At 47.5% G+C, this 25,637-nt stretch overlaps 1 protein-coding gene and 1 pseudogene across 2 annotated transcripts; one reads left to right on the forward strand and one right to left on the reverse strand.

Moving 5' to 3' along the window:
* Positions 1-18: 18 nt before the first annotated feature.
* LOC143504809 (ATP-dependent RNA helicase DHX15-like) lies at positions 19-11,336 on the reverse strand (annotated as a pseudogene). Its single transcript, XR_013127655.1, has 7 exons — positions 11,112-11,336; positions 10,920-11,009; positions 8,882-9,221; positions 7,071-7,264; positions 6,829-6,988; positions 5,054-5,272; positions 19-1,068 (listed from the first exon to the last, which is right to left on the reverse strand). The product of XR_013127655.1 is annotated as an ATP-dependent RNA helicase DHX15-like (transcript).
* A 9,227-nt stretch (positions 11,337-20,563) lies between these two features.
* Positions 20,564-21,805, forward strand: sod3a (superoxide dismutase 3, extracellular a). The gene is given in 4 exon segments (XM_076996030.1): positions 20,564-21,089; positions 21,092-21,118; positions 21,121-21,395; positions 21,397-21,805. Coding segments are annotated over 4 exon segments (657 nt in total). The 5' UTR covers positions 20,564-21,001; the 3' UTR covers positions 21,664-21,805.
* Positions 21,806-25,637: the final 3,832 nt, after the last annotated feature.

Here is a 25,637-nt window from a genome sequence, read left to right on the forward strand (position 1 = left end):
CGTCTAGGTCAAGAGGTAGTGGGCTTGGACCCAGGCAGCCACAGTGTGCGCGTTTCAAGTCAACATCCCTTTGAACAGCCAGAGCAAATACCGGCTTTGAACGTTTAAAGCAAGCGGGACTCTTAAAGTGGCAACATCGGGGCTTAAAGTGGCAACACCAGTCCCCACGCAAAAAACCCTGCACCTCTTTAAACCCTGAAGTGGTGGCGAGAGATGAAATGACCCAAAGCCACGGCGAACGAGTGCGGGGGGGGGTGCATAGCCACAGCAACCCAAGAAAGAGCGCCGATGGCAGAAGGACCTCCGCGCCGACAGGCTGGGACCGGAGCAATCCGGAGCAGACCTCCGCATCTATTAGTCCCAATAAGGTCCATAACATCTAGTGGGGGGAAAATGTCTGCAAATTTATAGGCAATGATTAAACTGGTGTTCTATCAGGTCCTTGGCAGGCAGTGGGGATGTCCAGGTGGTTCCATTCCTGTAGCCGCCAGGAGCAGGAGGGCTTGGAGAGGGAGTGCGGGACGAGGGAACGGAGCGGGAGGCGCGTGCCGTCCACGCCATCGCCGTAAAACCCACAGCCCCGCCGCGAATACGGGCCGAGGCTGCGGCCCAAACTGGCGGGAGAGGACGGGCGGGGCACGACAGCCGTCGGCCGCGTTAATCCATCCGTGGTGAGGAAGTCGTGAGCGAGACGCTGCCTGTAAGGGGAGAGAAGCGGCCGCCGACAAAGGCAGCATACGCCGTGAGTCACTGCTGCACCAAAGCTTGGGGGGAACGTGGGGGGATAGATGGGAGAAACGCTTCCAGAGCCGGCCTGCCACCCCCACTGTCCTACCTGCAGTCCTAACCCCATTCCGCCCACCCCAGCCTCCCCCGGGAGGAGAGTGCCGGCGTCTTACCTTCCTGCCGATGGCCCCGCTGGGCTTGCGTGGTGGCGGCGGCTCGAAGATCCGCTGCTGCTGCTGGGGCGGGAGCGTAGAGTAGAGCGGGATGATCTTGATGTCCCCCCACCTCGGGGCCCAGGTCGTCAATCTCACGCTTGATCCGCTTGCAGGCCTCGTCGATCTCCTGCGGAGGCAGAGGGCGCCGCAGTTTAGCGCCCGGGCCGGCCGACAAGTCGCACGCCGTTGCTCATAAAAGCAAAGTAATAACGGCGATAAATAACCGCGGGCCTGCCTTTAGTGTGACAGCAGCAATCATACGTCCTTGCTCATTAGTCTCCCTGCACCGCGTCCTGTTTTGGCCCAGTTTGGCCCAGCGGCTGATTTCTGGACGAGTCTCCAACCCCCCCCCCCGCGCTAATCTTGACTTCAGCCTTCCCATGCAAATCACATTAAGTGTCCCTGGACCGCGTCCCAGGGGCGCGGGACACCGGCGCTCGGTGAGGGCCCGGTCCGCATCCAGCTGTGACGCGGCCGGGAAAACTAAACCTGGAGCTCCCAAACCACCCCCACCTTCCCGTGTGGCAGGGTCTCTCGGGCACGGAGGGGCGGGGGGGGACGAGAAGGCTGCGCTGATGCAGAACCAGATGCGAATCACAAAGGATCTGTTAAGTGAGGCTGAACATTACAAACGTAGGCGGGCGGGCCGGGAGGGACGCACGCATCTCCGGCAACCAGCAAAATATGACAGTTGACACAGAGAATTAGAGATACGCCGAAGCTAAGCGGCGCCGAAGCGCTCATATAGCGGCCCGGCTGCGTTTCCGGTGCCGATACAACAGGGCACAGGTGGGGAGGCGCGAGCAGGCAACCCTGCTATTGGTTATATCGGTACAAATTAATATACGCGCTACCACAGGTAAATGGGGGGGTGCAACAATATTAATAACTGCTGAGTCCAAACAGATCAGCTCTGTTGTGAAGGAGACAACCAGGCAACATGCGCCCTTAATCTGTCGGCCATTTGCGATAGTGCGGTTTAATTTAGCCTATCCATTACCAATCAGCAGGGCATCTCAGTGCAGGCAAAAATACAGTTATAAACATAAAGGAAGACATGACCTTATAAGGTATATATAAAAAAAAAAAAAGCTCATTTTCTTCTAGCCGAGCAACTATGGTAATGCAAAGAACAGTGCCACTGGGCCGATTGCCTGTGCGCTAGCACCATCCACAGGCCGCAGCGTGAAGTGCGTCCAGTTCCTCCAGACAGGCGGCAGTCACATGCCTGAAAAATGGCCGAGCACAAAGTTCCAGCGAGACCTCCCCACTGCAGCAGACCGTGGCGGAGGTTTAACGTGCGAGGATCTACATTGTATCATTACACAAAGACTGCCCTGCCACACTGAAGCCACCGTCCTCATCATCACTGAAAGGGGCCAAGGAATCATGGCTGTTGATAAAATGAACGAAGCCGGGAATAATTATTCGCTTTGTGCCGGGTGTAAAATTAAAAAGGGACCCTGGCCTGCGTGCGCACAGCCCGTGCGGCCGTACAGCAGGAGCTCCGGAGGGTTACGCCGCGCGCACACACACACACGACGGCGCCCCCGGCCTCTCGCCTCTTAATCAAAGCCCCGCCACAACTGGAGCGGGACAGGGGAAATGTGAATGGATTGATCAAATTAGCAGATGTATTAATAGCCCATCAGCCCTCTGGATGCAGCAGCTGTCAGGAGGGCCAGCATCCGCACTGCCAAGGCATCAGAGGGGAGGAGGACGGCGGCCCGTGCCCAGGCGAGAGCGCCCGCACCCGGGGCAGGACGCCAGCGCGGGGGGCCCCCCCGTCCACTCCACGCACCGGGCCTCGGAGAGACGATCCACGAGCGCTCTCCAAACGCGCCTTTTAATCTACGCGCTACAGATGCAAATGAGCTGGATGAGGTGCGGGAGCGAGGAACGTGCAGGAACGGTCTTCAGCTGCTCGGGGAGGCGGGCTGAGCCGCCGCAGTTGTTCAAAGAACTATTTCATCTCGCAGGAACTCGTTTAAGATGCAGCAAACCGACAGATGAGCATGGCATGGGTTTGGCGCAATCTGTTTGCACGAAAAAAACTTTAAGTAATTAAAAGGTCATAAGGAAGAGGTGATTTTGTTATTTGTTATAAAATCCGAATATTAAGCTGTAACAAAAAATAGGCTATAGCCAAGATTTGGATGCGAGTCTCCATAGTACTAATCTGCAATAAAGTTTCTTCGATTACAAACACCAACACCGCAGGTATACCAAACAATGGGTGTTTATGATAGAGCAACTCTATTATTGGTGGCCCAAAGATTCACAAGGACCCCCAGGCACAGAGAGGGCAGCCCTGTGAACAGAGCCAGCATACACCAAGTTCATAGCTGATTAAAACGGCACGCTAACGAGGGTGCGTGACAGCCGCCTCTGCTATCCAGCTTCTCTGTGAGGGACACAGGGTGCACCCACAAGACTTATAGCACAGGATGATAACTTAGACAAACTAATTCGCACTAAACCAACATATTCCATACCACCAGCATGGATGTGAATATTTAGCACTGGAATGAACACGACTGCCCAAAGAGCATTTTCTTTATTTAGTAAGGTTAAAAGTATGATGATGTATTCGCTTTTAGGAGCGTTTGCCTTGTGTTCTATTGAAGAAGTCAAATGTGCGCGTACTTAACCTTTGGGAAACTTGGCTAGTCAAACATCCCGCTCCAGGGCCCTGACGTTGCTTCAGTAGCACACACACTGCATTCGGTTCGATCTAACCAGTTAACGTGCTGCTGATCACTTTAAAAAGGGGTAATATAAAAGCTGGTATTAAGTCTTGGCGATGGTTGTGGTGAACCCTGTGAGAAAGCGGCAGTGTGTCGTTCGTCAGATCGGACACGTCTGTGTCTATTGTTGATTGTTCTTGGTGCTTCCTTGTCGTCGCGAGCTGTTCTTACGGTTCTGGGGGATGAGGCTGAGGTTCTGGGGACCCACTCAGACCAGCTCACTCCAGTTCTATAGCGTCGCCATGGCCAGAACTGCTGGCACGGCTCCGCTTCCTTACATCGAAACACGACGGCATCAGACACGACACGCCGATGCCAGAACTAGAAACAACCCCAGCCACTCTCAGCTATGTTCTTTAGTCACTGCAGCCAAATGCTCAATTACTCATGGCCCCCTGACTCGGGGGCACTTGGTACAGACAGGAGTGTGATTCTATGTAAATATATATACACATATATATACCCAAACTGGAGTTCCCATTCTCCATGACTACTCCATCAAATCCAACATGCACAAGCACAGAGCAAAAATATAAAACAAAAAAAAATTCGGTCCAATTACTTACAGATTACAGCGTATAGAAGAATGTGTATGTGCACTCACTCACTCTCCCTCACACACACGACTGAACCTTCATCTGTGACCATATTTATCATTCTGGGCAGGATTCTAACCCCCCCCCCCCCCCCTTCCGGTTGGGTGGGCACCAGTTGCAAGAAAGGGAAAATAACAAATGACTTAATTTCAGGGCTGAATCTGGGTCACAATCTGCCAGCCCAACCGCTCCCCCCACCCCACACACCCAGGGACCCCCCCACACCCAGGACCCCTCCACACACCCAGGGCCCCCCCCACACACCCAGTTCCAGTCACTACCATTATCAATATCAACACTGATCTGGTCACCTCTTTGGGACTTCGCTCAAGAGGATGGAGATGAATTTGTTTAATTCTGCTAAACAACGTATGCACTGGAAAGTAATTTTTGAACGCTCGTAGCTGATTAAAACAAGTTTGCCGAAAGTGATGAGACAAGTGCGAGTAATTTAAGAGGAATCTTGATGGGCCGACAGACGCTTCACAGACATCTCCTAGAAATCTAGGACCTGAGGGATTTATGGAGTATGCTATTGTAGCGTTTGTAGTGCTTCATCACAACGTTCAACCATTTCTGTATGTGGCAGGACCTGCACACGACGAGCTGAGGTTCAAGTCATTTGTTGACTCACAGAGCAAGAGGCCATCGTTTAATTTAAATACCAAACAAACCAAAACGGCACAAGGCATCTAGCACCCTCTTTTTCGCATGCCAGAACCCGCCGACCACAAAATCGGCATCGCCCGGCGGCCGAGCACGCCCTTACCTCCTGGCCCGTGAGGAAGAGCAGAACGTCGCCCTCGTCCTCCTCGCACATGTGGATCTGGATGACCGTGCGGATGGCCGCCTCCAGGTAGTCGCGTTCCGGCTCCGGCGTGTAGAAGATCTCCACCGGGTGCGTTCGGCCCGGGATGGTGAGCAGGGGGCAGCTGTCGAAGTAGACCTGGAACTTCCCGGCGTCCAGCGTGGCGCTCATGACTATGACCTGCGGCAGAGAGGACAGCACAGAGGGGGGGGGGGGGGGGGGGGGGGGGGGGGGGGGGGTAACGACGTGACGTTTTTGTGGAGGTTTTTTCCCCGGCTCTGCCACGCTTGGCCCGGGGAGGCCTGGCCGTGATGTGCTGCCCCAGGAGCTCGCCCCCATCCAAACGCATTAGGACTGTGACGGAGGAAGATGGAGCTCGGCGCTTTCGGGGCGCGGCGCTCTGCGGAGCGGGCCGGCGCCTTTACGCGCTGCGGGCTGGCGTAATTGCTCTTAATCAAGGCAAATTAAGCTTCAAATTCAGATGGGGACACGGGGGCCAGGGATCATTTGGAGTGACCTAGACCTCATTTAACAGTCTCTGAACACATGTATAACCTTTGATTCGATCCTGACAACAAGTAGTCATTATCCATCTGCTTTATGAGGATTGGGTCCAGCACATTCCGCTCATAAAAAGTGAATGGCATGGGGGGCGGGGGAGGTGGGTATGGGGGGCGGGGGAGGTGGGTATGGGGGGCGGGGGAGGTGGGTATGGGGGGCGGGGGAGGTGGGTATGGGGGGGCCATTGGTGGTTCGCCTTGCCTGGCAGAACGGCTGTGATTGAGTACACAGGAGCAGCGCTAGGTAGAGACGCATCGTAGGGGGAGGAAAATGGAGTGCTTAAACCAGGGCAGAGCAGAGGCAGGAGTGGGGGACACGCTCGCAAAAGCACATTAGGCCCAGCTCTCAGGAAGGGCGGGGCCAACTTCATGGCTGGAGGTCAAGGTAGGTGAAGCTCAGGATCAATCTATACGCTTCCAGCTACACCCGCACCACGACAGACCAGCTACACCCGCACCACGACAGACCAGCTACACTCGCACCACGACAGACCAGCTACACCCGCACCACGACAGACCAGCTACACCCGCACCACTACAGAACAGGCAGAGTCCTGGCCTAGACAAAGTGCTCCATTTTGCTTCTGCCCAGCATAATATCTCCAATCTACAAATGGATTAATTTGTCTTTAACATACCACACCTAATAGATGAGCTACTGCGAGATCTAATTATTCATTTTTGGCAATGTTCACCAAGATAAATATAATTGCTCTTAAGTTAATTAATTTCAATTCAATTAACTTCTTCAGGACTACTAAATAACTAAAACTCACTTTAAAGAAAAGAAACCGTTTGTAGACTAGAATGAGAAGGCGCGTGGTGAACAGGCCCGTCCAGGAGCAGGTAACGTTCCCGGGTGCGACACATCACCCCATATCACTCTCCTCTGGTGTGGAACGCCAGGAGAATCGCATATCAGCGCACGCCTGGTCAAAGCAGTTTCCAAAGAAATGACTTCCAACGAGGCCGCAGGGTTCGGGTGACACGATCGCATTACGACACCCCTTTGGAAAATTGGACACTTTGCAATCCCGCACCGAGCCAGACAAACAGAGCCGCGCCTTCCCGCCGCTCCGGCTAGACGCATTAATTGAGCCGGACTGTACGAACCAACAATGACGGTGACGTGTGGCGGGAGGGCGAAGGGGCCGTTTACAGGGCCTGCGCACGCACCTTCAGGTCCGATCTCTGGCGTACGACTTCCTTGAGGACGCCCATCAGGATATCTGTGGCCAGCGTGCGCTCGTGTGCCTCGTCCAGGATGATGACGCCGTACCGCTCCAGCAGGGGGTCGTTCATGGCCTCGCGAAGCAGCATCCCGTCGGTCATGTACCTGCACGTGCGAAAGCTCGTTAGGGCGTAGGGACGGGGCATATACGCTCACGACGACTGCGCGTGGCGGAGCGCCGGCTCACTTGAGGATGGTCTTAGCTGAGCTGCAGTCCTCGAATCGGATGGAGTAGCCCACTTCCTGTCCCAGCATGACGTCCATCTCGTCGGCCACCCTCTGCGCCACGCTCATGGCCGCCACTCTCCGCGGCTGGGTGCAGGCCACGCCGCGTTTAGGCCCGGGCAGGGAGCGCACCATGTCCACGCACCACTGAGGGATCTACGGGACACACACACACACACACACACACACACACACGCATAAATCAACAGGCAGGAAGCATCGTTTAGTCAGGCACGCGCCCTCCTGGTGCGCATGTCAACATTTCAGCAGTCGGGTAGCATGTGCTACAAAAAACAACAAGATGTGAAGCATTTCTGAAGCCTTTTCTCCCCCATCCCAGCTATGAAGATGAAAACTAGCTACTGCTCTGGTTGCCACGTTGAACCGCTATGGCTGACGCCTGGATTTTTAAATACTAGTGAGACCTACTAGGGCCTCAACTTCTATGGTCTTTCGAGGCAGGAATAAAGCATCCATAATGCATTGCCTAAACTACCCATGATGCTATTCATAATGAATTCATACAGTGTTGCCTACACTACCCATGATGCTATTCATAATGAATTCATACCGTGTTGCCTACACTACCCATGATGCTATTCATAATGAATTCATAATACATTGCCTACACTACCCATGATGCTATTAACTCCAGGATTGGGGGTGATTGCCTGTGCAGACCAGAGGACACTATGGGCATGTTTCAGTACTAATCTCTTACAGACATAACGATGAAAATAACTATTTTTCTTTGAGAGATTTTCTGAAAAAGTTAATCTGTCAGCTCAGTCAATTAGGTTTAATAGTAACGGATTAATAATTAACGGGCCGATTATTAAAGCAAGACTCTGAAGCAATATCACGTGACGTATGAAATGGATCACTTTGAGAACCTAGACTGCAACTTTAATTGAAAGGCAGGACCCTGGTACATCAAACTAGAAGCGCAGAGCTTAGTCAAGTCTGTGTTAGAGAGTATTCTACCAAAGTCCATCATCCTGCCATGGCTGGACATGAACTTTTACCCACCAGTCACAGCAGTCAGCAGATTCCAAAATCCATCAGCCACTGTTTTTTACTTTCTTGTTTTAACCAGCAGCATGTAACTGCATGTGAAAAATAATACACAATCTACAATGTTCAAGCTTGACTATTCAATTGAAAGAGCAACTTAATTTAAGATTTTAAAGTTTTTTTTTTATATTTCTAAAGGAAAATGCAGACATTCTCTCTCATTCTTGCGCACAGACACTAATTGTGAACTGATGAAAGTTCCATTGGTTGAGTTGGATAGTTTTAACAAAGACAAAACCTCCCCATCCTCATGTCCAACGCCAGATTAACGCCACTCACGCTTGTCAGAATCGGACTGGTGTTTCAGCAGTGCACCTCAGGGACAGTTTCCTCGGGGACAATTTCCTCAGGGACAGTTTCCTCAGGGACAGTTTCCTCAGGGACAGTTTCCTCAGGGACAGTTTCCTCAGGGGCCAACTTCCCCTGCACTGTCTTTCTCAACTGGACATGGCGTTTGCCTGAACCATGGTCTTTTATAAATTGCAATTTTAGGTTTAAAGTCCCAACCCTGTGTCCTCCAACCAAACCCTTCAAAAATGGCTAGACAAAGACCTACCAAGGTTTTATAGCCAAATTTGTCCCAAACTTTGTCCCAACACACACACACACACACACACACACACACACACACACACACACACACACACAGAGAGAGAGGGCAATCACAGCAGCCGCAGCCCCCAGCGTGGCGTGACAAACCTGCGTGGTCTTCCCGGAGCCGGTCTCTCCCACCAGCACGAAGCTCTGGTTGCGGGTGATGATGTCATTGAAGCGCTCCTTGTACTCCCAGACGGGCAGCAGGAGCCTCTTCTTGAGGATCTCGTAGTAGCGCGGTGTGTGCGGCAGGTTGGTGAAGGGGTTGACCTGCTGGTGCACGATGGCCTGCTTGAGCGGGGGCAGGCCGCCGCCCGGCGCCATGCTGGAGTTCAGCAGCGCTCCCATGGCCTTGCTCTCGCGATCCCGCTCTCTGTCGCGCTCCCGGTCCCGGTCTCGATCACGGTCTTTCGACCGCTCATCCCGATCCCGTTCACGGTCTTTTCTGCAAGAGGGAGGAGAGATGGAATGGACGGTTCGGAATTAATAGCAAATGAACAAGGTGCTCAGACCTCCCCGGGAACGAAACTGGGTTTTGCACTGCAGCAGTGGTGATCAAGACTAACACAGGCTGGCTGAGAGCTGTGTGTGCAGATATACTTCTGTATTTTAACACATGGGAAAGGGAGGAATACAACACTGGTCAAACAATATTATGCCAAATGGATTACATAATCCAGAATGCTCAGCCCAGTCTCTTACGAGTCCCAATTTAAAAACAAACTTTCAGACCCAAGACCTAAGCCTGCTGCATAAACAAAAATGGCGAGTGCCTGAAAATAGCCTAGCTGTGTACAATGTGTGATGTTTGTCTTACTCTACATTTTCAATTAGAAAAAGGACTTTGCTTTGCTGTAGGCTTCCCAGAGCTCAGCAAGCACAACAGGAGCACACAGCCTCTAGTGTGTGTCTCTCCTTGACGTCAGTAATTGGAGATACTTGCATGTAACGCACAACTTGAGTAAACAAGAGTAGCTGAAGATGTAATTCAAGCAATAAAAGCTGGTTTCACACGTCCTGGGTCTAAGGTCCCTGTCAAAGAACGGGAAACTGGTGGGATTGAAAGAAAAAAGCGGCAAAGCGGAGGGGTTCAAATTCCAGTCCTTGGGACACATATTTGACTTCTCTAATCAACAGTCAATTTTCTTGACGTGACACTTACAGGAAATCTAACCTGTCAGTAAATTCGTTGCAGGTCTATTCTATTCAAGTAACCTTGAAATCGTATATCTGCAACCATGCCCCCCACATTAAGCACATGTCAACAACGACGCCTGTTCTGCGTTTATCCAAGTACGCACGTTAGCTAAAGTTAGTGTCTGTAGCATATTCACTTGTGGGTGAAGCCCAGAGTCTTTGGCTTGGTGGTAACAAACAAAATGGCGGAAAACAGGAGTTGGAGATTTTAGTTACCTCGCCAGACGGAAAATACAACACGGCACTTATTAGACGGAGCAGCTGTGTGTGCTAACTAGCTAACTGTCTTCCTGGCACACCGGCGGCGGCAAACACGAATTCCGACGCTCGTTAGCTTTAGCATTTCCGAGCAGGTAGCCAATGTACCTCGAGTAATACAGGCAGACCTTATATAGACCTACTATATTATATAGACCTTATAAAGACCTAAAATAGGATTTAGCAGACAAACTGGGTTACACGTAGATTCATCGGTGTTCAGTCAGTAAATTATCCCGTTCTGTAACACCGTAGCTAAGCTAACATCAGGAAGCGAGTTTTCGATACAGGCCGCACGAAAATGAAACAAGTGATCATCAGCCAGGCGAACAGGACCGGCTACACCGAGCCCAAGCTAACGCTAAGCTAATGCTAAGCTAGCGAAGTCGAATGCCCACGTGCCAGTGTCATTCACGACAAAGATGCGAAGGAAACCAGTACCGCGTTTTACCTTCACCGCCATTCGCACCGATATTGTACGAATTTCAAGAAAGTGACGGTTAGAGTGGCATATTAATACACGGCCCCCGTCCCCTTTAGATGTGACTGTCGTACAAACGCGTTAGCCGCTAGCCTAACAAAGCGCGTACGCCGACAGGCCACACACCGCTAGCCTCGCCGCTTTGTACGGCCACACTCTCCACAAGCGGACAGCACATTTTAACAGCTCGTACTGTATTAAACCTACCCGTCAGAAGATCTCTTTTTGCTCGATGAGTAATCATCGCCTAAATCCAAGCGATGTCGCTTAGACATCTTGTATTACAAACGTTAAGAACTAAAAAAAGAAAGAGATTGGTCGATTATTCCAAACAAACCCTCAACACTCACACACACACACACACCGCTAAACGACAAGATGGCGACCGGAAGCACTTACCTCATCATTATTTCTGAGGGAGCGAGAGGAATATGTTCAGGTGGAATAACGGTGGATTAAACAGCCCCGTGGCGACAGCTACTGTTAGTGCAAATACTATATGTGTTTTACGTCGTGAGTGCCCTCTTGTTTGGTCAACACAGTACAGTGTGGATGCTCTGCAGCTAGAATCCGGAGAGGATGTTGTATCTAGCGCCAAATTATTTCCCAGTCTAAACGCACGCAATACTAACATTGACCGGATGGGACTGCACTGAGCCTGGATGCTCCGACTTAATGCAGCTCAACGGTTTACATTTGTATTTGTATTAAACTGTTAAATTAGTATCAGAATTAGAATCTCTTTATTTCGCCAGGTATGTTAAACATACTAGGAATTTGTCTTGGTGAGAGGAACACATGTATGACATGTAACACGTTCACTCTGTTGACAAACATAACTCTAGATGTACAATAAACAATAAATAGACTCTGGAATATAGTCAGTACTGGAAAAAAGAGCGTAGACAAAAGTCATAAGACAATATAAAATGTAAAATATAAAATCTGTTCTATACACATGTGAGTATGAATATATATAGGCCTATGTATACAGATGTTCCTGAGGTGGGTTTATGATAATGTTGTAGATGTTGTAGATATAGTAATGAAGATTATATTTTCACTTTGGATGTGTAAGTGCTGTATGAGGTGGAAAACTAAAAAAAAAAATGACACTAGTAGTGAGTTACTTCATCTTACTTATTTTTTTTCCCCCACAAACCCACAGGTCTAGCATAAATAGGCTATATTTTACATTAACGTTAGAAACTGTTTTTAGAATTTTTTTATCAGGCATGTGTTTGAGTTAGTTATTCGCTAGTTACTAATTCGTAAATATTGTGTTGTTAGGCTACCCTAAAGATATGTACGGACTTGCTTCTAAAATGTATAATTTCCATCTGTATTTGGCCTCGGAAACATCTCACTTCAGAGTTAAGCAATAGTCTACCAACATAGAGAGGTGCCATTTTATTTGGCACCTTTCTTTGGTTTACTTTACTGTCTGCTCCAGAATATTTTACAGACTTTAACAAGGACTGGGAACTGAACTCTGGGGATATTGGGGAGGGTAATTAAAAAACAGTAGATACATTTCTAATAACCCAATTAGCAAAATGCTAAAAGACACAGACTAAATCTAGACAAAATCAAACACATACCCATGCAAAGAATTATATACAACATTGAAACTTTAAACTAAATAAAGTCTGTGTAGAGGTGCAAGGCATTCTGGGAGCCCTCTCTGTTCTAATCTCCACTCTCCACATTCCCTAATCCACAGTCCCTGCCAAGTGTCCAATGTCCCAACAAAGTCCATGGGGAGTGCGCTCACACGCTGCTCACGTTGTAACCTCACAAGTCCTTCCTAGGATCTACATTCGCGCTGTGACGGGGCTCCTGACAACCCGTTTGGCCTCCCGACAACCCCCCCCCCCCCTTCTCATGGGGCTGGTATGCGGTGAACTTTCATTTTAGGGCGTGGGTGGGTACAGCCACAAGTGCATCGACGACAAGAGTGGCTGTCCCTGCCAATATGAGCCCTGAGCTGGTTTTTCATGGGGGCCCACACAGTGTCACATCTGTGCGGCCCTGCCGCCATCCAGCCCGGGGCCATCTTGTGGCATCGAATCCAGTTCTGCTGGGGGCGACAACAGCAGTAACAGCACTACCTTCAGCCATGCCTGCTCTCTCCTTAAAGCACAGTGGCGGCATTCCTTCATTTCAGTTGCTGACCTGCTGACCTCCTCCGACCGGCTCTGATGCTGCATTTTCAGCTGTTCTACACCTGGGGGCGCCACCCATTGAAAAACGTGGTGGTGGTGGTGGTTGGCGGGGAGGGGGGGGGGTCTCTGTGCTCTGTGAAGACATGAACTCGAACACGTGACATCTGCTCAGGTTTCCCACCTTCACTCAGCCATGGGTGAAAGACTTGATTTGGAGGCTTGTCGACTGTCAGGTGTAAGAGGGCATACCAGCAACGCCAACGAGCCAATGGGGGCAAGGACAGGGAACCTCTCCCCGCCTCTGCTACAGCAATCCAGTGCCCAGGTCTTGTCTTTGCTGAGGTAAATGTTGGTTGAATGTATGCTTATGACTTACGTGATGTACAGATAATTAAACTACTGAAAATGTTTAATTACAAGTGTGCATTATTGATGTATACATTGTAGTAGATGTGGGCTTTTGGTCGAAAGGCAACACCAATCGCAAAGGGCTTTCTTGCGACTGTCAATGTCTTGCCAGTTCTACACAAATTATACAAATACATGTTTAAGCAGTTATCCATTGTTAAGATTACTGTTCCACAATGAATTGCCTGTACACTGAGTTTTGGGCAGCAGTTGTTCTCTGGACATTAGTTCTCTGGGCAGTTGAATTCAAAACCTGTGTAACCTGCAGCTATTTTAAATAAAAAATGAACAGTATGTGTTTGAGGTGTATATTTGTTTTCTTTCACTTACAGATGAGAAGCAACCAATATTGAAGATGCTACAGCCAGCTTTTTCTGACCCCGTGACTGAAGTGTACCTCACCTACGCCACTATACCAGCCTACACCTGAATCTCCTCCTACAAAGAAAACATTTAGCTATATTTATATCACAAGCTTGCATTCAAAGTCTTTTTTTCTGTAAGGCTGCACTAATTTAATATTCGGGTGAGGTGTTACACTTTCGTAAATATATTCCGGATGATTAAATTCATCCACAAGCTCTGCTCTAAGTTCATTTTGCCCAGGGAACTACAGGCCGATCACCTCAGGCCATCCCATATGTGGGTAAAGAAAGCCATCTGCCTGGTAATTGCTAAAAACACTAGCTTTTAGTTTTAGTTCACTAAAAACTAAAGCAGGATAAAGTGTGTATAGTAACAGTCAAACATTCAGACTCTCTACTAAGATGAAGCACAAGGAACGATGTGTATGTAGGTGTATTTATGTACTGATTTTTTTTCCTGCGACTCTTATCTGGCAACGTACTGAATGTCAGATTCACCACCAGGATGAGGCTCAGCTTCTCCTGGACCCTGAAGCATCACAGGCCAGCAAGTGGAGATGCTGAACAATAGTTATTGAGGAGGACTGTAGAGTATGTCCTACAAACCCTGCCTCTGAGGGAACCCCTCACTGAAGTATGCCAGATTTGTGGATGCCAGGTAAAGGGTAGGATTGTGGGGTGGAGGATTCACAGTAGTAAGTAAACAAAAAGTAATTAAACAGATAAAAATAAGGATATATGTTCTGAACAACAGAACAGAACTTTTTGAAGTATATATCATATGGAGTGAGGACAGGTTTACATTTGTTTCTTAAGGTATGTGCACCTCCTCCACAGCCCACAGGAACATGTCTCACCAGGGAAGAAGTTCCTAGATTATCAGACAGCAGACTCAGGGATTGAGGGTCTCTGAGACAACATGGCAAACTTAAAACCCCAAGGTCAGAAATCTAATCATGTCTCATTTGAAAACATGTTACATGTTACGTTGTGACAGGTGACAGCGGTGGGCAGGTTTCAGTGAGATTGCTGGGAGTCTCGGTCCTGCCACACTGCAGAACAGAAGGGAGGGAAATTCTTTGTTTGGGATTGAACAAAATGAAAACCAGAAAGAGCCTGGCTCTGTAGGGAACACAGACATCTCTAGTTAAGATGGCAGAGTTGGAGCCGTGCTGCAAGTGGGACCTGTCCCAATCAATGAAGAAGGCTGCTAATTCAGCCACCAGCACCTACACCACAGCACATGAGAAACTGTCAACCTGCTTCTATTTAATTTTCTGTGTTTTAGGGGTTTAGTGGGTTAGGCAGCCTTAAAAAGAAATGTGAATCAAACTCTATGTTGTCAGTACATTTAAAGAAACACTGTTCGGTTGTCCAATGAACACTCTATACTTCTTGCAATGAAAGGTTTTTTTGGCATTTGTGAGGTTATTTATTTATTTATTTATTTATTTTTGATGGCTAAGCACAACATCACTGTGTAACAGAAATAAGTACAACTAAAATAATCCCATCTCCTCTGGGAACAAATCCTAGTCCAAGATGAACTCAAAAGTTGGCAGCCCTGCTATTGGCTAAAATAGGCTAAAACAGCATGTAGCCTCATGACGCCAAGATGACACTTTGTTTGAAATGTTTGGCCCTTTTGCAAAAGTCTCGTTTAATTGGGTTAAATTAAATAGCCTAAGACTACATCATAATGTAGGTGTTAGCCTACTTATTATATTTTAGGATACTTCATTCCACTACCCTGTCCTATTTGTAAATGTCTTTTTGTGAAATATTTTTCATGTTTAATATATTTTCCTACAGGATTTAGCCCTATGGCCTAAGAATATTTTTCTTACATTTCAAAAATACATTTGTCTAGTCCTGATCAAGGCTTTTTCTGGCCATTGAATGTAAGTAGGTTTGGTTAGGATGTTTTGCACGTGAACCTTTGGTTGATAGGTCAGCATTATTGCATTGGCCAATGGCGAGCATACATACTTAACAAGATTAAGTACATAATAAAACCCATAAGGCCAAATACACCCCCTACAAAATGCAACTAACATATACAGTTTATATTGCTCTGTTGAGTCTCCTTCCAGTTAGAACTGCATATTTTATCCATGACAGCTCAAATTCTGCAAACAGAAAATGTCAGAAATAATCATGATAATGTACATGGACCATGTACCATGAGGACTTTTTTCACTTTATTTACGTCCTCAGAAAAACGCTTGAGAAACCCCTATACTAGTCTATTATTCTACTGTCATAGACCCACTCCGAAGTTTTTGAATTTACTCAAGGCACTCAACATCTTTTCAGCTCTAGTATTAAACCCCAGTGACTCAGCAAGTGCAGAAGACAATCTCTGCCACTGACACAGGTAATTACACCACCTCGACATTTCAAACAAACCACTCAAAGGCCGCCGGTTCATTGCATGTAACTAGCGGCTGATGGTGAAGGGAAGGAGAAGTTAACATTACAACAAAGTCTGTAATGCACTCAGTATCCATGGCTAATTTAAAACACTGGGCCCTTTTCCCACCCTCACTTTCACAGGCAATTAAGTAACAGTTCAATTGCGTGTGAAATAAGCCTGACAGACAGCCCCTACAGAGAGAGAGAGAGAGAGAGAGAGAGAGTGAGTGAGTGAGAGAGAGAGTGAGAGAGAGAGAGAGAGTGAGAGAGAGAGAGAGAGAGAGAGAGAGTGAGAGAGAAACCTCATGAGACAGATTAATTGTTGATTATGCTCAGTAACCTTGGCCCTTTTACCTGAGATACTCAAAACAAAGCCTCACTGAGTTGCAGAGCTGAGGCTGGGTGCCAGTAGCGTAATTTAATTACAAGACAAAAGAAAGAGAGAAAGACTACAAACGTGACAATTCTGAACAGTGGGGCCATGTTTCTCTATGCCTAATGTTGATGGGTCCAGCTAACATGAGTTGCACAAAGATATCTAAATATTTTTACATTTCGGACCACCAATCTGTGCACTAAATCTTTTTATTCACTGCTATAGTTTCTAGCTAAATACTTAAAACATTTTGGAGTGTAGTGCTAGTAACTGACTGTGTGAGCTAACAACATATTTGCCTTTAAAATAAGGGTAAGGTGTTTATGTCGCTTCCAACAGGCGACTGTCAGACAGGAGCAGGGACTGGTTGGCTTCTGCTTTAGTGATTCCACTCTTCTGCAGTCCTATTAAATGAAATGGGTTTGATGCTAAATTAATGGTCTGATATTTTATGATCATCGGCAGTGATGCTTTAGCACCTGTGGAGTGAAGCTATTTGTAGATTACTCTATATTTCTTGGGAAGTTTGTGGATAATGGGAAAGAAGTGATCCATCATTTGCTGCTGTAAAAGCAAGAAATATGAACCTATGTGGCTTTTGCATGTTTTAATTAGACATTTTGTAACTATTTTACCTGTTGTACCACCTATTGTAGATACTTTGTCATGATTTAAGGTGTATTCCTAATTCCTAAGACATTTTCATATTTCACTTACTCTCATATACTCTGTGAAAGTGTTAGGGAGATGTGGAAAAGTGCTGCAAAGCAAGAATACTTTCAAAAACGGAAGTGTTAATAGTTATTTTTTATTATAGGTAATAGTTTATTTTTGTGAATTAACAAAATGAAAGGTAATGAACAGAGAAATGTAAACCCAATCAATATTTGGTGTATCTGTCACGGTGAGGCGGCCCCCTACCGGCCGCCTCCGTCCACAGCGGCTGTGTTGTTGTTGTTTTGTGACGTCGTGTACGCCCCTCAGGTGGGCGGAGCCCGTGATCCGTTCCCACCTGATGGTCGTTTGTCTGTCTATATATGTCTTGTCTTTGTACCAGTTGACCGCTGGTCATTATATCCTTAATTCGGATCTATTGCACGGGTTTTAGGTTTGCACACTTTATATTAAACCACCCTTTTTCCCTGAGACTTGGCGTGATCGCTTCCTTTTTGTTGCTCACACCTGCCCGTCACAGAATGACCAGCCACCCTTCGGAAGCCGCCGAGTCTCTTTTTCTTTCTCCTTCGTTCGTGGTCATGTCTCGTGGTAAGTGTTTGTCTGCGTGGTGTTTTGTTTGAAGAGCTCCGCCGTGCTTTTGTGTTTTGTGTGTGTGTGTGTGTGTGTAGCACGGCGAGGACCAGGGCAGTCTGCCCTGAGACAGCTCTTCGTGTCCGTTGTATGTTGCGGGAGTTTCGCCGTGCGCTTGTGTGTATGTGGCACGGCGAACACCAGGGTGTCTGCCTGGTGGACTCTCGTGTGTGTTTTGTATGTGTGTACGGGTGACGGACGTGTGGACCAGTGTGCGTGCTCGTTCTGTTCTATGTTGAATGTTTTATGTGTGACGCGGTTGCCGCTCGTCACTGTCGCCTCGCTCCCCGTGTGTCGTGTGTTTAATGTGGGGAGCGACTGCGGCTCTGAGCGGCGCGCGTCACTGTGTGTGTGTGTAAGCAGAGCGCGCATGTGATGGGTTCCGTCTGTCTGTTTGTACACCGTTTTTTGTTTGTCTAGTATTTGCGTGTGTGTTTTGTCCTAGCGTGATGTCAACTGTTAAATGTAATTCCACACATGCTCCTCCCCTTAAATGTGTGTTTGGGGGGGGACCGGCTGTGGTCCCGTGCCATGGGGTGTGGCACGGAGGGCGTCTCTCCCGAGGGAGGCCCTGAATAGGGTAGGGCGCGTTTGTGTTCTATGTTGGTGTTGGGGTGTGTGTGTGTGTGTGTGTGTGTGTGTGTGTGTGTGAGTGCTGTTTCTGTGCAGGTGCTTCCCCTTGGCGGTGTCGTGGTGTTCCTGGACCTTGTGGGGGTCTCCACCTGGCAGGAGCCCCCTTGTGTTGTGGGGTGACCGGAGCCCGGTCGTGAAGAGCCCCTCCCTAGAGGGCTGGGGCCCCCGGATGTTTGGGGACCATGGGGCTCCGGTCTGAAAAGCTCCTGCTGGGGATGGAGATCCTCCCTCCTGCCCGGGGTGACCAGGAGGCCCTTGGGGCTGCTCCCTAGCCCGCGTCGGGGGCGCTCTGGGCCTCGGTCTCTGGCGCTCCTGGGTTGGGTGGAGGAGTCCACCTTGTGATGAGGGACCCCGGGAGGGGTTGGCTCCCCCAGGAGGCTGGGGTGACCCCTAGCAGAAGGCAGGGGTCAGCTCTGGGAGGAGGTAGGTCCAGGAGGTGAAGTAGCCACGCCTCGGGGAGGTAACCTGCACACACGCACACACTAAGGACGACAAAGGAGTCGTAGCTCCTCGTCCGCACACCCTTGGGGCTCTCTGGCTAAACGCCGGTTAGGGCGTGAGGGCCCTGTGACCGACTGGGGCGTGGTTATGTGTTGTTAACGGCCCGGTCGGTCCAGGGTCCCGCCCGGGGAGGTGAGCTGAGTAATGTTTTATGTGTTTTGTGTTTCAGCTCGTGGACTGCAGGAGGTGTGTCCCTGCCTGTCCTTGCCTTCCTGCCCCTTCGTGTTGTTGTGCAGCCGCTGTGTGCCACACACCCAGTGGAGGGGAGTGCGGCTTGGTGGGGGGGTCTGTCACGGTGAGGCGGCCCCCTACCGGCCGCCTCCGTCCACAGCGGCTGTGTTGTTGTTGTTGTTGTTGTTGTTGTTTTGTGACGTCGTGTACGCCCCTCAGGTGGGCGGAGCCCGTGATCCGTTCCCACCTGATGGTCGTTTGTCTGTCTATATGTCTTGTCTTTGTACCAGTTGACCGCTGGTCATTATATCCTTAATTCGGATCTATTGCACGGGTTTTAGGTTTGCACACTTTATATTAAACCACCCTTTTTCCCTGAGACTTGGCGTGATCGCTTCCTTTTTGTTGCTCACACCTGCCCGTCACAGTATCCACCATTCTAGTCACCTTTGCCCACAGGTTTTGAAGGAACTTGTAAGGGCAGTTGCTCCAAACATGTTCTGAGAACTAACCACAAATCTTCTGGTTGTAACTGTTGGCTTGCTCAAGTTCTTCTCTCAGTTTAGGTAATCCCTGACAGACTTGATGATATTGAGATCAAGTCTCTGTAACTAACGAGGACAACTAACTAAACGCATGTTTGGAGCACCTGCTGTGATTTTTCTGTACCCCAGTTCCTATGTTTTTATTTAAAGTTGCTTGGCTTTGTTTCCACGTTGAAGGTATGGCTTTTGGGCCACAATTCTTCCATGGAGACAACTTCTGGCCAGACGTCTCCAATCAGTAGTTGGGTGAACCTGGTTTCCACAGCCGGTTCTGAGCTGCTGGCACTGCTAGACATCCGATTTCGGAGGGTAGTAAACATGATGTGTCTTTCATCTGCTGCAAGTCTCCTAGGCCGACTACGTAGGAACTGTATCTGCAGTCCTCAACGTTACACGTTTTTTTGTGTTTCTTCAAAAGAGCTTGTACAGCACATCTTGAAATATAAAGTCCGCTTTGAAATCTTTGCCTGTGAGAACTTGCTGATGCAGTATAACTACCTTGTGTCTTGCTCCTGTGCTCAGTCTTGCCATTGTGTGTGACGTAGTTTGTAACTTGCACATTCACGTTTATAGCTTTTAATCCACCTGCATAGCTGCTTCTGTTTTAGTTAATGGATGTTTCCACCTACATATGAAAATTATGATTATCATCACCTGTTTGATGTAATTGGTTAATCATACCTGTCTATAATCCTACAAAATCCTGACTTTGTGCAAGTGGACCTAGAAGAACTGATGCTGTTTTGAAGGCAAAGGGTAGTCACACCAAATATTGATTTGGGTTAACTTTCATTCGCTTTGCATTTTGTTAAATGACAAAAATAATGCATTGTACTGGTTATGTATCTAAGCAATGATTTATTTTTCCTCATACTAACTGATAAAGGGAATTTGAACAGCCTGTGTTTGTCCTCCTAACATTTTTTTCTAGCCCCGTGTAAGTAATGGCAATCAATAACACAAAGTCCCACTGCAGTGAGTCTGCTCCGTGTTGCAGCACAGAAGTGGAAGGGATATCCCAGATCACACAAAGGACTTAGCTTTGAAATAAGCTCATGAGCACAGTGTAGAACCTCAGACCCATAGAACAACCAGGATTAGACCTTAGTGGCAATGTATGTTTATTAGACATTTGTTATGGGTTTTATGTTGTCTGTTCAACTTTCACAGTAATGATCCCTACAGGATACTTTTTTTTCCCTGGATATTTGCTGGATTCAACCTGCAAAAAAATCTTAATCTATACAAATCAAAAAGAAAGTCTGGTAATTCCTTGTTTTGTTTGAAAGTGCTATATCTACCAGTTAGCCTTTGGCAGACTGGCTTATCTGAAGGGGTTTTCTGTCCCTGCTTTTAGTGAAAAAAAAAAGGTTTTCAGTTCCTTACTCACACCTGTTTCACAATGTCACACAATGGAAATGATAGGCTCAAAGTACGTCTGGCACTGGTGATAAATGTGCACATTGGAGGTGGGACTTCCTTAAATTACACCGAAGCATTGTTGAAGATCCGCTGGAGGTGGCAATGGAAGTGTGTTTGGCACCTGTGAGGTGACCCCTGACCCCAATCTACCCTCTGGCCAGCCTGAAATCTATGGCCAAGTTCTGTTCAAACAAGTCTTCCCATCAGGCACTCTGCAAGTGATGCTCAACCTTCGTGGCTTGCCTATCGATGACCATCACAAACGTGCCATTCTCATCCATCAGTTGGGGGACCTAAGCCAGGGATGTGTTACCGCCGGCCCGCACTTCAACTTCAACCCCCTGGGGGTGGAGCATCCACATCACCGAGGTGATTTTCGGCAACTACTTCTTCAGCAACAGAACCCTAAGACAATGGCTGAGCGCTGGGGGTGCCACGCTTTTTGGAGGCCAGTCGATTCTGGGACGCGCCGTTGTGGTCCACGAGAAAGAGGACAACCCAGGACTGGGGTCAGACGAGGAGGGCAAACGGAGGGGGAACGTGGGGAGGAGAACCGCTGGGTGTGTCATCGCCGTGTCCTCGCCCAGCTTGTGGGAGAACACACTGCAACTCACCGGGAAGGTGCAGGACATGAGCGAGTGATCAGAGCAGTGGGGAAGAAAGAGAAAATGAGGGGAGAAGAGAGGAAAAGAGAAAAAAAAACACAAGAAAGAGGGAGAAAAAACAGAAAAGATGAGGCATAAAATGTTCTCAGAAGATAACTGGAGAAGGAGCACTATTTTGTATTTTCAACTATTTTTACAAGATTTACAAGATATTCATCTGATTTACATATTCATCTGTGGGCATAGTTTGCATTAACCTGTTTAATCTACACTGATCATAATGAATGTAATATAAAACTCTGTATAGATTAAATGTAATAAAATGTCATGGATAACTCAAGCCTGCTTCACTAAGCATTATCCACTATATAAACATTTTACATTTAGCTGTATTTAAACACAGAGTATTACCTTAATCTCATACAAAAGTATATAAACACAAATTAAACCCGTTTTTACACAAGTCTCTACACAAACATCAACCAACAGCCAATGTCTAATAAGGATTATAAATAAATAGATCAGCATTTTGGGGAGAGAACATGGCTGATTTTATTATGACATGATCATTATTTAGGCTATAATAAGTTTCTCCAAAACTCGATCTGCAAAAGGCCAACTCTGATGAGGTCTCAAGATGAGATCTTGTACGGCCCATAAAAGATCTAAGCTTTATCAGTGTCTATATTTCCAGCTGATTTTATGAATCTGAGTCATGACTTTTATGGAATCTGTATTATGGGAAATTATCATCACTAAAATCTTTTAGTCCCAAAATCTGCCGTAAAATACCTTTAGAACAAAACCATCGCACCGTTCCATTCAGAAGGATTTAGCTTCCCACGCCCAGTAAACGTTACATCTTTGAGATACATAAGGACGCTCATCAGAAGGGAAAACATTTAAACCACCTGGGATGAAAAGATATCCCATCCTGCATCCTGCTACAGGATTTATGTAGTGTTCTACAGCCATGCACCTACACACCACCTTAGTTCCCAGCCTATAAACAAATCAAATGGGCTATAAATAAAGGCATAAAAAGCAACGTCCCGAGTGTTTCTTCGGGAGGTCTCTTCAGGATGATGCCCATGTGGGCAGCTCACCAAAAGTAATTGGCTCCAATAAATAACTTCCGGAAGACTGTGGGTGGTTGAAATCAGTTGAGTATGCTTGGTTGTTTAGGGTCAAACCGAGCAGACCGGGATGGTATGCCGATTCGCTCAATTGTGTAATTGTTCATTTAAATAGTAAACTTTATTGGCAGGGTTAAAATGTAGGGTTCAGAGACTGCACAGTTTGGAATGATACGCAAATGTACTGCTTATTATGTGAAACTTCAAAACAGTGTACGTGATGGAGTTTGGCCTTAAATGACTTTATTTTTAAAACGGATCACAATCTTATTTGTGAAAAAAATTAACAAATTCAGGAAATGCTATTAAACAGTGAGTCCTTATAGTGAGTCTGCTCCTATGGTTGAGAATATTTCTTACAGGGAACTGACTGAACTTGACCAGTGTAAATAAATAAATGTATGAAGTCCATGTCAGTGTGAATCTATATCATTTCGAAGTCTTGTTTCACCTGAATTAATTAACCCCAAGGAGAGCAGTATATTGTGCAAGAGTAAAACCCTTCTGCACGGAAAGCTCCAGGCATTATAGGAAAAATAAAAATAAGTCTAAATAGCTCAAATTAGAAACAGATTCATATTACACTAATTGCAGAGATTGTGCCAAGCTGTCTGTCCAAGATAAGCCCTCCATGTGCATCAAACATCTCAAAACAACAGCGCTAATCTCAAAACTCCTCATCCTGATACTGTCAGAACATGAAACGAAAAGTATTCTCCTAAGTAGTAAAAATTTTTGAATAAATAACGCGTCAAGTTTGTCGGTCCGTGTTTGGTCTGGGGAGGTGGTTCTGAACCAGAAGTAGTGACTATATTCACAAAATGTCTCCCAATTAGAACGAGCTCACACTTTAATCTTTGTTAGCCAAGACATACATTCATTCATTCATTCATTCATACACACACACACACACACACACACACACACAAAATGTCTCACAAGAGGACAGCTGACACAGATCGAGCTCCCTCCTTCAGCTCCAGTGACTCCCATCTCAAACCCAATTATCTCACGCGGAAGGCAGAGCACCAGCACCTGTCGGCCAAGTGCCGTCCCCACGGCCCACCATGTCCGCAGGACATGCCCACTGCTCTGTCTGGACACCAGGACGGACACTCCGTCCTGGACTCAATGTCCACCGTTACCAGCTCTGAGGGAGCAGACGAGAAGTCAGATCTTCAGATCTTAAGCAGTATATTTAGATTCGTAGGGCCGGGGTTCACTATTTAGACGTAAGATACTGCTATTTCTCGTGTTTTTGGATTTACTTTTCAGGTCAGTTTTTTAGCTGGCAACCACGTGCGCTATCTGTTTTCCTAGCCGGAAAAACACGTTCCTTCCAAAACACGGAGCCAAACCAGTTTAGACTCACACCTTGTTCCATCACTCAGATCTGACAACGTCTCCTTATTCTTCCATGAATAATTGAACAATGCCCGTGTGCATCCTCCTGTACAAATGCACCACTCCCTGTCTAATAGAACCAAGGAGCAAGATAAAGCATCTGGGGAGATCTTCCTTCCCGCAGAGCAGCTGTGGCAGGAGGAGACTGACGACCTGCCACCGAGATGGTGGGGGGGGGGGCACGGGCACATGGGGGGGGGGGGGGCGTAGGGATGAAAAGAATTGTCGACTTCAATCGGCATCACATCAAAATCCTGATTTCACCATGCGCCTGGCAGAGTCAAGGAAACACAGTTCAAGAGAAGCAGACAGTGGAGAGGAGTAGTCAGTAAACAGGAGTAGACAGTGTAGACGAGTAGTCAGTAAACAGGAGTAGACAGTGTAGAGGAGTAGTCAGTAAACAGGAGTAGACAGTGGAGAGGAGTAGTCAGTAAACAGGAGTAGACAGTGTAGACGAGTAGTCAGTAAACAGGAGTAGACAGTGTAGACGAGTAGTCAGTAAACAGGAGTAGACAGTGGAGAGGAGTAGTCAGTAAACAGGAATAGACAGTGTAGAGGAGTAGTCAGTAAACAGGAGTAGACAGTGGAGAGGAGTAGTCAGTAAACAGGAGTAGACAGTGGAGAGGAGTAGTCAGTAAACAGGAGTAGACAGTGTAGAGGAGAAGTCAGTAAACAGGAGTAGACAGTGGAGAGGAGTAGACAGTAAACAGGAGTAGACAGTGTAGAGGAGTAGTCAGTAAACAGGAGTAGACAGTGGAGAGGAGTAGTCAGTAAACAGGAGTAGACAGTGTAGACGAGTAGTCAGTAAACAGGAGTAGACAGTGGAGAGGAGTAGTCAGTAAACAGGAGTAGACAGTGTAGACGAGTAGTCAGTAAACAGGAGTAGACAGTGGAGAGGAGTAGTCAGTAAACAGGAATAGACAGTGTAGAGGAGTAGTCAGTAAACAGGAGTAGACAGTGGAGAGGAGTAGACAGTAAACAGGAGTAGACAGTGTAGAGGAGTAGTCAGTAAACAGGAGTAGTCAGTAAACAGGAGTAGACAGTGTAGAGGAGTAGTCAGTAAACAGGAGTAGACAGTGTAGACGAGTAGTCAGTAAACAGGAGTAGACAGTGTAGACGAGTAGTCAGTAAACAGGAGTAGACAGTGGAGAGGAGTAGTCAGTAAACAGGAATAGACAGTGTAGAGGAGTAGTCAGTAAACAGGAGTAGACAGTGGAGAGGAGTAGTCAGTAAACAGGAGTAGACAGTGTAGAGGAGTAGTCAGTAAACAGGAGTAGACAGTGGAGAGGAGTAGACAGTAAACAGGAGTAGACAGTGTAGAGGAGTAGTCAGTAAACAGGAGTAGACAGTGGAGAGGAGTAGTCAGTAAACAGGAGTAGACAGTGTAGACGAGTAGTCAGTAAACAGGAGTAGACAGTGGAGAGGAGTAGTCAGTAAACAGGAGTAGACAGTGTAGACGAGTAGTCAGTAA

This window comes from Brachyhypopomus gauderio, unplaced genomic scaffold, assembly GCF_052324685.1.
Source record: "Brachyhypopomus gauderio isolate BG-103 unplaced genomic scaffold, BGAUD_0.2 sc333, whole genome shotgun sequence".
NCBI lineage: Eukaryota > Metazoa > Chordata > Actinopteri > Gymnotiformes > Hypopomidae > Brachyhypopomus > Brachyhypopomus gauderio.